Source organism: Schistocerca gregaria, chromosome 1, assembly GCF_023897955.1.
Source record: "Schistocerca gregaria isolate iqSchGreg1 chromosome 1, iqSchGreg1.2, whole genome shotgun sequence".
Classification (NCBI taxonomy): Eukaryota; Metazoa; Arthropoda; class Insecta; order Orthoptera; family Acrididae; genus Schistocerca; species Schistocerca gregaria.
This window is the reverse complement of record NC_064920.1, coordinates 572,681,322-572,694,017: the sequence shown is the minus strand read 5'-3', so window position 1 is coordinate 572,694,017 and position 12,696 is coordinate 572,681,322. Positions and strand designations below refer to the sequence as shown.

Sequence of the window (12,696 nt, the reverse complement as noted above, 5' to 3'; positions counted from 1 at the left end):
CAGCTTGTTGCATATAGAATCACTTTTGCAGCTTTAGATGGTCTTCCTCTTTGAATAGCAACAAGGAAGTTTCAGTTTAGTTTAGTTTAGTGATGATTCTTCGACGAAATGCCATGTGGCCAATTTACTACCATCCTCCCAGTGCTGCTGCCATGCGTTGTGTTTGGCTACGCCGGCAAAATGCACAGTAATGCGGAAGCAACGTTTCGTACCCCTGATTGATACTGTAAAGAGTCAAATATATGATCAGCCTGATCAGTTCTATCCATAAATTGGCTTTATTGGTAAATGACTCTTGGTTCTCAAATTTCTATGAGTGTTTTCTGCTGAAGTGAACACCACATTATTGGATGAGTTGGACTGATAATATCAAAGTTTGTTTGCCACTGTCATCATGCCCTTGTCATTCCATGAAGCGACATGTAACACCTCCAAATAAGTAATTTAACTGACAACGGCTCCACTATATAAACGGGACCTTAAGAAAATGTGTTTATTCACATAAGATAAATGGACAAGAAGTGCTGAGGGTGTGTGGTCTATCTGTGAACAGAAAAGCGCGCAACGTTTGTGGAGAGGTAGTTGCCTTTCCCGGAAGAACAACAGCCGCCGTAAGGCATGACTAAGAATCAGTTTCCCTCTGGTAGTTTAGAACGGTGTGCAGAGATTTACGTAGATTCTGTCGATATGCGTTAATTGCGTTCATATTATTAGTGACTCAAATCTGCATTTCATGTTATGTTAAAATGAATTGTGGGAAATAAACGCCAGCGAGCACGTCTGCGCACTACATCGTCAGTGGTACACGAGGGCTATCGGAAAGTAAGTTCCGATCGGTTGCGAAATGGAAACCACTGTGAAAATCAAAAATGTTTTATTAGCAACAGTTCGCTTATTTCTGCTGCTCACAAGCTTTCCTACGATGGCAGTTGCTGCACCACTCTGAAGCTTACCTCTCTGTGCCACTGTGTATGAAGTTGTACACAGCAATTGCGAACATCCGAGCGAGTCTCTCTCTCTCTTCTCTCTTTCTCTCTACCTACCTACCGACCTACCTATCTCCCAAAAATTTCTTCAACTGGCCAGATAGAAACCAATCACGGATTGGATCCGACCTCAGGGTCGCCAGTTGCCCACCTATGCTTTAAGCTACATGTAAAGTTCTACCTGTCTGCTGCATTTCAGCAGCAGAACAGGTAATGATTCAGTTATAGCTTAACTGAGCAAAAAGACACATATAGCTTCTAATGAAACTAAATAGAGACCTGGAAAAAGTGCTAGCTAAACGAACTGTTATTTTCTACAGGGAAACTGCAGCAATTAAAATGCAATCGATAAAAACATACTGACGCAAATATAAATGTTCACATAATTTTGTGATGGGCGAAAGCATGAAAAGCTTTTTAGTCTCACATGTTGTACGAATGTTTGTGCGTTGTAAAATAAGTATGGGGAGGCTATGTAGCACACATTAAGCATTAATTAAAACCACCATCTGGACTTTTCATTATTTTTTATTAATCCACTTTTTTTGGACTGAGAGCTATGTCACTGGGCAGTGATGGCCAGTATTTCGTCTTGCGGGGTGAGCCCTGGCACGAGTGCCATAGCGCTCCATCTGGCTGGCGCATTTACCTCACCGCCTCGCCCCGTAATCTGATCGTGATGACGGGGAAGAGGGGGAAACTGCGAACATGCCTCATTTAAATGGCAATGCAGTTGCACTGCATGTGACATGGTTTTATTTTCTCCCTCTTGTCAACAATATAGATCAAAAACAGAACAAATTTTCAGTATTATTTATTTATGTTTGGCGTGCTGAAGGCACAATATAAGTTTTGTCTAGTAAAAACCGTCGGCATATACACGGAGAAATTCAAAGATTCACGCACTCAGGTTTGCCACGTAATCGTGACCCAATTAGTTTCATAATGGAAAAAAAAAGGTGTTTCACCTACATATGTTCGTCGAAATATTGTAGCACTTTCGCAACAACATCATGGAGACGTGAAGATTCTACCCGTTGTTGTTGTTGTTGTGGTCTTCAGTCCTGAGACTGGTTTGATGCAGCTCTCCATGCTACTCTATCCTGTGCAAGCTTCTTCATCTCCCAGTACTTACTGTAACCTACATCCTTCTGAATCTGCTTAGGGTATTCATCTCTTGGTCTCCCTCTACGATTTTTACCCTCCACGCTGCCCTCCCATACTAAATTTGTGATCCCTTGATGCCTCAGAACATTCCCTACCAACCGGTCCCTTCTTCTTGTCAAGTTGTACCATAAACTCATCTTCTCCCCTATTCTATTCAATACCTCCTCATTAGTTGCGTGATCTACCCATCTAAGCTTCAGCATTCTTCTTGGACTCAATGGAACCAATATAGATGGTCTTGGGCAGGGGCGATTCTAGAAGTCGGTCAAGGAAGGGGGGGGGGCTAATGGGGGGAGGGGAGTTGGGGGAATGGAATATCGCTTAACAAGAGGAGAATTGGGGTCCTCCGCCGACAAATTGGTAAAATTTGGTGTTGCTTCAAGTAGTTTTTGGTAACTGTTGTAGAGTTCAGGGTAAAAAAAAACCTTATTTTCAAATGATAGATTTTATAAATTACATAAACCATAAAAAAGGTCAACTTACAACAAATAAGTTTTCATTAATTTTCTGGATACAGAAGGTGACATGAATGTAAAAACTTGAACTTGACATGGATATAAAAACAATTCTATAACACAATTCACAGGATATTTCCGTCTTCTGCCCAATTTGTCGTGCTCATTCATCTCTGTTTCCTTTTACTGACTATGTCAATGGTATTTTCAGTGTCCATATCTCTTTCTTTATGGACATTTGCAAGAGGCAATCCATTTAGTCGCACCTGCCCAATTGTGTTACGCAAATAAGTCTTCATTCGTCTCAGAGTAGAGAAGCTTCGTTCAGGAGTGCTTGTGGTGACAGGAATAGTCCCAAGTATTTGAAGTAAAACATATGCATTGGGGAAAAACTGCATGTCACAGTTCTTTAAAGCTTAAGTTGCTGTTTCAGGTCTTTTCCTTTCATAAACCCAGTTTTTCTTCCATAGTTTTAGCTCTCCTTTCATTAAAAGCGAAGAACCCAACAAAAACTCCCGGATGCCTGGATCACTTCATCCTCACTGTATTTTAAACGCTATGAAGGAATAAGACCTTCAAGTGGTAATATGGTGCGAAATTCTTGGGGAACTCTTGTTCTTAGCTCGACAATAAAACGATCCACAACAGGTAAAAATACTGTTCGCCTGAAGTATTCCTCGACTTTTGAAGCAGAAACGTAGTCTCTTTTGGTCTGTGTTGAAATAGTCTTGGCATTGCTATTACACTTCCAATATCTCCTGCCAGTTTAGAACACCCCAAGCACATCATTGACATGATTTAAGGCAGAGCCGGCCGGAGTGGCGGAGTGGCTCTAGGCGCTTCATTCTGGAACCGCGAGACCGCTACGGTCGCACGTTCGAATCCTGCCTCGGTCATGGATGTGTATGTTGTCCTTAGGTTAGTTAAGATTAAGTAGTTCTAAGTTCTGGGGGACTGATGACCTCAGGTGTTAAGTCCCATAGTGCTCAAAGCCATTTAAGGCAGTTGTTAAATCCATTTTAGGACTTTGGAGCTGTTCGTTTAGTCTTAGAGTTAAAGAGATGCAATATGCTGCAGTTGCAAAAGCTACTACAAAGTCTCCTCTTCGGACAGCAGAACTAAACATGCAAGCTTTACTACCTGTTTCTACGTTGGTTTCACGACTACTTGAATGTTCGTCAAGCAAGGTCACGACCGGGACAAATAGCTCCTTGAAAGTAATAAGGGTATCGTGTCTTTCCACCCATTTTGTTGGACACATTGCCTTCAACTTTGTCTTCTTTGACTCCGTAAAGCAGTCGTGATATAGCTTCCTCTAGGGAATTTTTTCTGTTTGCAGAGGCAGACAAGATTGCTGAAACTGATCCTACATTTCCCATCATACTTCTGTTGGAGAATCACAAGACTTAGAAATGCACAAGTTCAAAGAGTGGCTAAAACAGTGGATATAAATAGCCAACGGTTGTTTACTTAAAATAAGAGCTTGAACTCCTTTAAATTTCCCAGCCATGTTTGAGCCGCCATCATATCCCTGTCCACAAAGATTTTGATAGCTCAGCTCCAGTATCTTGAGGTCTTCATCGATGGCTTCTGCAATCGAAGTGCCAGTAGTTGACTTAAGCTCAGTAAAACCCAGACAGTCTTCTTTTGGTAACAAAAGTCTCCATGTCGATGTACAGACAACAATGGCTACTTCAGACAGCGTTTCAGTTACCTAATGTTACCGGCAGCCTGGACCAACTGACTGCCGTCTCCTGTCTTCTACATCTGACATCCATGAAGGTGATATATGGCTCTCTTCAACAGCGCAGGTCACCGAATTTGGTTGAGGGGAAGCATCCCCACGTCGAATGGCGAGCCGTTTGACGATCGATATGCGCTCCTTATCTTGACACTGACATCCAGTCTGCATGGTACCTTACTCTCAATTAGAAGCAAGTATGATGGTTACGCCTGCAACGGATTCATCTTGTAGACACCTTGTTGTGTATCACCTGTGAAGTATTGGACACAGATCGGAAAGTGGTGTCTGGTTCTTGGTGCGATAGATGTTGCTTCTAATTATCCGTACGACTTCTCATCAGATACCTACTCTAGAGCTCCTCTTTCTGGGCGCGGGATACTTCCCAAAAGCGAAGATGAGCTCTGTGAAGTGGATTTGTGGGCACGCACTTCACTTCTTGTTTACTGATGGCGAGAAAAGCATCCTTGGTTTTTGGCAGTTCCTTAATCAGCGCCTTTGTCCAGTTGTCCACAATCCAATATACAGACAATTTTCTCCAATTTCCTTTGCAGTGTCGTTCTTAACCCACCCCATAGCTGAAGTGTTCTTGTCATAAAGAGTTGATCTCAGCCTCTTCCACACTTAGAACCTATATATTTTCTGGTCATTGGAATGTTCTTCTCGGGAAAACTGTACGCCGATAACGTCAATGACTCTGATGTCTTGCTGCGCCCTCCTCCTGGCGACGCCAATTTCTTGCTATTCTCGGTGGTATTAATGCCAATTTTGTTTTTTAAAAAAGGAAAATAAACAAATAAATCATTGATGTTCATTGTTCCTCTACTCCACGTTCGCTACGTTTTCCTTGGTTTCTGGAGGTTGGTAACGGGACATGGTGGCCAGGCCTCAGGTTGCGACCCCTGGCCACTTTGCACCCGCCCTCCTTACGGGCGCCAGGAAGGTTCCTATAAAAAAACAGTGGTCAGTACAGCTGACTACCATACAGGGAACTGGAGTTCGATTGCCAGCACTGCCAGGAATTTTTCGTTTGTGGCAGGCCTGGTACGAGGTGCACTCAGCTTCGTGATGCCAAGTGAGAAGCTTCTTGGCCAAGTAGTAGCTGCTCCAGGTCATGAAAACTGACCATGACCAGGAGACAGGGATGATTACTCTACACCCCTCTATGTGGCATCTAATGACGTAATGCCATAAGCAGAGGATGACACTGTGATATGTCGATACCGATGGGCCCATAAGTCCCGATTGGATCGGGCAACACTAGACAGAGTTCACGCCAAATGTGGTGGCCAATGCACACCGACGAATTTTCATCGAAAGCGATGGCCGAGTTCATTCATTCACTTCTTCAGAATGGGAGACCTACATTGTTTGCCCACTTTCGGCCGGTAAGCGACGACAGAATCGGGGCCCGCCCTGCAATCTTTCTCAACCGATTTTACAGAAACTACTGAGTAAAAAATTTCATTTCACATTACTTGTAGCTTCATATGACGCCTTGACAATGACGTGCCCTTCATTTGCTTAATGCTCATATATAGTGAGATATTTGCATTTAAATAATACACTGTGCAAAGTTCGAAAAAGTTTTCAATGAAAAATAGAGGTCGCTATCTTTAACAAGCTGCGACATAGTCGCGAATGCAACAGTGGTGTAGGCACTGTCAAATTTTTTTATTCCAGTCTTTGCTCACAACGTGAAGTCCTTCGACGATGACCGATTTCAGTCAGTAATGACCATATTTATTTCTGTTCCTAATTTGATAAAGCGGAAATGGCATGGTGAGTGTATTTATATGTTTTGACGATGCCATTTCGGTTTTGTCAGTTTAGGACGTGCAGATCTGAAGAAAGGCATTACTGACTGAAACCGGTCATCGTCGAAGGACTTTACATTGTGATCAAAGACTGGAATAAAATACATTTGAGGGGTCGCTACGTTTTGCATTTGGTGCATATTCCACAATATGTTGCTGCGTATGAAATTTAGGTAACACATTGAATTTTACTTTAGACTCGGGTAAAGGTCCCCATCTGTCACTAATCTCAAGAACATTGATATGATGTAGCATAGTCATTTGTATCAGTGTGCGCCAACAATAAAACCAGAATGAAATACAACATTTCTTATATTTCATAAATGGTTTGAGATGTTGAAATGAAATTTTGGCAAATATTAACTTGCAAAGAGGAGAGTATTTCGCCATATGGTTAACATGCAAAACTTCATTGCTACAGTGTTACTTCACTAATTACAAACTATCTCGAAGAAAGAAAGTAATTTTTAAGGGCCATGTATAGCTGGTGAAACGAGAAATATCGTTGTGTTTTGAAACAAAGTAAGTAAAGATGTTATACATTCATTTTTCTACTGGGGATGTGCTCTTTTATAAGCTATTGACCTTACTTTTCCTCAGTTCTTCACTTAATAAACTTAATAAACCACTGTTTCAGAATTATCTCGCAATGCTTCTTCATAACGTGATAGTGAGGTGACATTGTGTAAACTCCACTTTGTTTTGGCAAACGCAGCAAATTTTAATTCGGCAACAAGAGAAACATAGGTTTTATCCAAAATTCACCACTCGTGACACTTCTCTGAAAGTTACAAAGCCAGGCGAAAATAAATCACTGCAAATTCTTTTTACATACTAAACAATGCAGAGGCGACAGATCTTTTTAGCCCTGGGCATCCCCCCACCCACCCACCACCACCACCGCCGCCACCACCACCACCACCACCACCACCACCACCACCACTAGCACTCTCCCCACACCTACCCTACTGTGTGCGCATCTGCTGGCCATATTATTCTGCGTGCAGTATACTACGTGTCTTTGTCATTGTAAACAACGGGCGAAAACGTGTCTCTGTGTAATCAAGTTCCACCAAATAGCCACGGTGAAATCGATGCAAATTACAAGACTAATGCTAATGCTTAGAGCACCTTCTGCAAAGTCACCTACCTCGCCGCCAGATGAGCCGCCGGGGGTGCGCCTGGTGTCGTAGGGGTTGCGGGTAACGCCGTGGATCTTCTCATAGGTCTCGTAGCAGAGGCCCAGCTCGGGCGTGGTGCTCACCAGCAGCGGGATGGCGCCGGCCTCCCTGAGGCGGCTCACCGCCTCCGCGTCGCGGTCCGCCTTCACCGCCGCGTGCGACAGCCGTCCGCACGCGTGGCTCAGCCCTGCCAATATGTACACAGCCAGCTCTCAGTCTCGTGCTCTGCGGACCCTTCCCTCCCTATCAGGTTGGGTTTACGGTCACGAGGGACGCTGATGATCTGCAAGACTCCCAGTCAGTAAAATATACTCTTTTTTCAGTCGTATTATTTTATTTTCATATAAGATGATGACATACGATGAGGTGAGTAAAGACAGAGGATATCGGTATGCACATATACAGATGGCGGTAGTATTGCGTACACAATGTATAAAACGGCAGTGCATTGGTGGGGCTGTCATTTGTACTCAGGTGACTCATGAGAAGAAGTTTCCGACGTCATTATGGCCCCAAGACGGGAATTACCACACTTTGAACGTGGGATGGTAGATTCCGAGGTACACAATGTCAACAGTGTGTCGAGAATCCCAAATTTCAAGCAGTACCTCTGACCAAGAACACTGCAGCAGCTGACGGCCTTCACTTAAACGAGAGCAGCGACATTTTTGTTGAGTTGTCCGTGTTAACAGCCAAGCAACACTGCGTCAAATAACCGCAGAAGTCAATGTGGGATGTACGACGAACGTATACGTTAGGACAGTGTTCCCAAATGTAGCGTTAATGGGCTACGCCAGCAGACGTCCGACTCGAGTGCCTTTGCTGACAGCACTACATCGCCTGCATCGCTGCTCCTGGGCTTGTGACCCTATCGAATGGACTTTAGACTACTGTAAAACCGTGGCCTGGTCTGGATTTGGATTGGATTATTTGGAGGAAGAGACCAAACAGCGAAGTCATCGGTCTCATCGGATTAGGGAAGGATGGGGAAGGAAGTCGGCCGCGCCCTTTGAAAGGAACCATCCCGACATTTGCCTGGAGTGATTTAGGGAACTCACGGAAAACCTAAATCAGGATGGCCGGACGCGGGATTGAATCGTCGTCCTCCCGAATGAGAGTCCAGTGTGCTAACCACTGCGCCACCTCGCTCGGTGGCCTGGTCTGATAAGTCCCGAATTCATTTAGTAAGAGCTGATGGTAGGGTTCGAAAATGGCGCAGACCACACGAAGCCATGGATCCCAGTTGTCAACACTCCACTGTGCAGGCTTGTGGTTGCACCATAATGGCGTAGGCTGTGTTTGCGTGGAGTGGACTGGATCCTCCGGTCCAACTGAACCGATCATTGATTGGAAATTACAACTTGGAGACTATCTGCAGTTATTCACGGACTTCATGTCCCCAAATGTGTCACGAGGACACAATTGTTCACGATTGGATTGGAGAACGTTCCGGACAATTTGAGCGAATGCCACTCAGATCTCTCGACGCGGATCTCATCAAGCGTTTTTGGGACATGACCGAGAGATCAGTTCGTGGGCAAAATTCTGCACCGGCGACACTTTCGCTATTATAGACAGAAATAGAGGCATCATGGCCCTATATTTCTGCCGGGGTTTCCCAGCGACTTGTTCAGTATATGCTGCGTCGAGTTGCTGCACTATCTCTGGCAAAAGGAGGTCCGACACGACATTAGGAGGTACCGCATGACTTCTGCCACCTCAGTATGTACGAAAATATTATTTCAGTAATTTGAACAATAACCCACACTACGCAACTTAATTTTCAAACATTAGCTAAACAATAAGACTAAAACTACTTCTTGTAGTAATACACCTTGCATACCCACCACTTCCAATGAGTGAAACGCAAACAATGTGTTGTTTTGCAAGCATGGGACCCGATCCTGCTAAAAACCTTGAATAAAGTGGCTGAAGTCTAGATCGGAGCCAGTGCTGTACATAACAAGTTTCGTTCAGCAATGTTGTTAGCAATCGTTGTGAGGTATGATAGGCGAAAGGGGGTTTCTCAGCTGCTGATTCAATGCAGCCAAAATGAGGAAGCAGAGGGACATCTTCACGGGCGGTGTCATGAAGGGCATCCGGGCGCCCTCTAACACTAACACTGCCAAATATGATAACAACCATGCCGTCCCCGTGTAGGTGCGGGATAAAGGCAGAAGAAGAAGAATGCTAAATGCCTTGCTTGATTTTAAAAGCCTGTCACTACTCTTATAAGTGACTGACACTGACTAGGCGGACGCTAAATGTTTACTGCTCCAGGAACACTGACAAAAGTGAAGTTGACTGGTCTTTCTGAAAACTCTTTTAAAACTAGGAGCCCGCAAGAAAACACAAGACCGTCAGGGGAAACGCTATCTTCTGCTGCCACCGTAAACGACTGTTCCTGCAAAATGTTCTGCCTATCATACAAGCGAGTCCAGCCGCAAGTCTGTAAATCTGCTAGAACGCCATTCCCTGTCTGGTCCTAAGTGCCAACTACATTCCAGGAAGGTCTGTCTGCAATACTGGAATCCTTCTTCAAATCAATGAGCCTATACAACAGTTACCGCCAGTTTGGCTGCCACCAATAATTGTAGTTTTAAGACGTTACAATATTAAAACTAATCTGGCCTAAAATTATTGTTATAAAGAGGAATTCCCGTCCTACTCCCGTTTTGGGGACACAAAATCGGGATGCAAAGTTTTTGTATCATATTTTCCTAACAAAATAAATGTGGTATCACACCGCCACAGTTGACTCTAACTACTTCCATTCACATACTGATGAAAATCGCTGTTTACCAGTAACAGCTCTCTCCATCTTAAAACAAACTTTTTTAACCACTACCTACTTAGCCATGCATACACTGAAGCTGACGACGTGACCAAGTTGCACTTCATCTTGTTTTCACTAAGTGTAAACTGTAAAGCAACCGCTGATTTAGATTTTTTTTCCATCACCCGAATTGACAGCCAGTTGACCAGACAATTGCCCACCGCTCAAGCAGTGACTTGTGCAGACTGACTAAAAATTGATTATAAACAATTACAATCCACATTTGAAAGTGAATTTCGCCGGCCGCGGTGGTCTAGCGGTTCTAGGCGCGCAGTCCGGAACCGCGCGACTGCTACGGTCGCAGGTTCGAATCCTGCCTCGGGCATGGATGTGTGTGATGTCCTTAGGTTAGGTAGGTTTAAGTAGTTATAAGTTCTAGGGGACTGATGACCACAGATGTTAAGTCCCATAGGGCTCAGAGCCTCAAAGCCCTGAAAGTGAATTTCCTCACCTCAGTGGCTTAAACTTTAAAGTAGATGTATAAATTTTATAGAAATGTGATGAATCATGGTAGAACAAATATGCTGTACACACCTACTTTCCCAAACTCTAAATTAGTGAAAGAAAGATAAAACAAGATCGCACAAACAGCTTCAATTGAGCTATGTCTGTACATATTACTACGAGGGCGTGCTGAAAAACGGTATCTCGATATTTCTTATGTGAAATCTCTTAAAACTTTTTAAATAAAACATACGTTATTGACATTCTACATTTTTATTCTTCGTGTATACATATTTCCAGCTATCTGCTGTTAGAGATAGCAGAGTTGTAGCGTCTAACATGGCGGTGTGCACCGTAACTATGTCGGCGGATGAGAAGCAGCGTGCTGTAACTAAGTTTGTAATCGCAGAAGATTCTTCCACACGTGGAGCACCCTCTCTTTCAGCATGAAAATCCCAGGCCGCACACGAACGTTGCGACACCTGTATCATTTCGACGTCTTGGATTCATTGCCATCGATTATCCTCCCAACTTAGCCTCATCCAGTTTTCATCTGGTTCTCAAACTTAAAAGGACACCGTCGAGGACTTTCGTTTGAGCTGGTGAACCTATGCAAGAAGAGGTGCGATTGTTGCTCCGTCAACGGAAAGCTTGGCAACTACAACCATCTTTTAGGTGTGTGTTCCGCCGCCGCTCAGTGAGTAGATTTTTTATCTAACCAGTTAAATAATTCTACAGTGATGGTACCAATAAACAGGTATCTCTTTCGGAGAAATGAGTTTGTCACCAGTGTGTTGGTAAATAAGTATGTAGACACGAACAACAAAGGTGCAGAATTTTAATAATGTTTGTTTTATTTAAAAAGATTTGAGAGTTTGCAGATAAACAAATTCGGGGGCATTACTTTTCAGCACGGCCTCGTAAATTAGTGACCCACAGCGTTCTTCCAGCATTTTTGTGGCATCTAATCTCAGAACCTATTATAGGGACTTTTACACTATTTTCACCAATAGATTTACTGATTCAAGGAGAAGACCTATGTATACACCATTACATTAATGATGAATGTGTAATATAAATGTAGTTATCTGTTATCTATGATAGGAGCTATGAACCGGTCAGTTACAGAGGAGGCGGTATCCGGCGTAAAAAGCTTCAATGTGGACAGCTGCCACAACTACAGCGAGAAGCAAAGCTTGGCGAAGATTTATGTTGTACATCTTTTTGTTTTTGTTGTTATTTCATCCTCCCTCGCCTCATATCGGAGGGAGGTGGGCATCAGCGGTACATTAAACCTGCTCTTCAGCTAAGGGACAAGTAAAGACCCTACTGAGACGACAGTAGCCGGGCGATGTAGCCGCGCGGTCTCGGGCGTCCTGTCGCGGTCCTCGCGGCTGCCTCCGTCGGAGGTTCGAGTCCTCCCTCGGGCATGGGTGTGTGTATCGTCCTTAGCATGGGTTAGTTTAAGTTAGATTAAATAGTGTTTAAGCTTAGGGACCGATGACATCAGCAGTTTGGTCCCATAAGATCTTACCACAAATTTCCAATTTGAGACGACAATAAACGCTGACAAAAAGATGAGATATTTAAAATGACGTGGACCAGTCGCTAGGCACGAAACGTGTTCCGGATTTCACTTTAAACTCACGTCGCCTTTTACCAGTTGGATAAATGGATAGTAGACGCAAATCGGCTAAGTGACGTCCAACTGAAGGACTTGCGCCAGGACACTCAGTCTCACGAAGGTATTATTACAAAATCTATACATATGTAGAAACATTCTATCTCTATACACGTCGTAAATTAAATTACGCTATCGACTTTTTTTGCCTATATATGAAAACTAATCTCAGGAACTATTGCAGGGATTTTGATAACGTTTTCACTAACAGATACACCGATTCACGAGGAAGGTTCGTGCAAGTAATTTATAAATATTTGGTACAAATTGGCTGAAGTACGATTAATTAGTCGCACACCGCGGTTTTTTTCTGTCTGTATGTGAAGGCTACTTTCAGAAATTGCTACAGGGATTTTGACACTCGTGTCGGACAAGCGCAACTGCCCCG

The 12,696-nt window shown here is 43.6% G+C and overlaps 1 protein-coding gene across 1 annotated transcript in view; it reads right to left on the bottom strand.

Annotated features, from left to right (window-relative positions):
* LOC126356526 (fatty-acid amide hydrolase 2-A-like) overlaps positions 1-12,696 on the bottom strand; it is a 215,681-nt gene that overhangs the window by 94,717 nt on the left and 108,268 nt on the right. Inside the window, exon 4 of the mRNA XM_050007378.1 lies at positions 7,317-7,534. Within this exon, the coding sequence (XP_049863335.1) occupies positions 7,317-7,534 (218 nt within the window). The remainder of the gene's footprint in view (positions 1-7,316; positions 7,535-12,696) is intronic.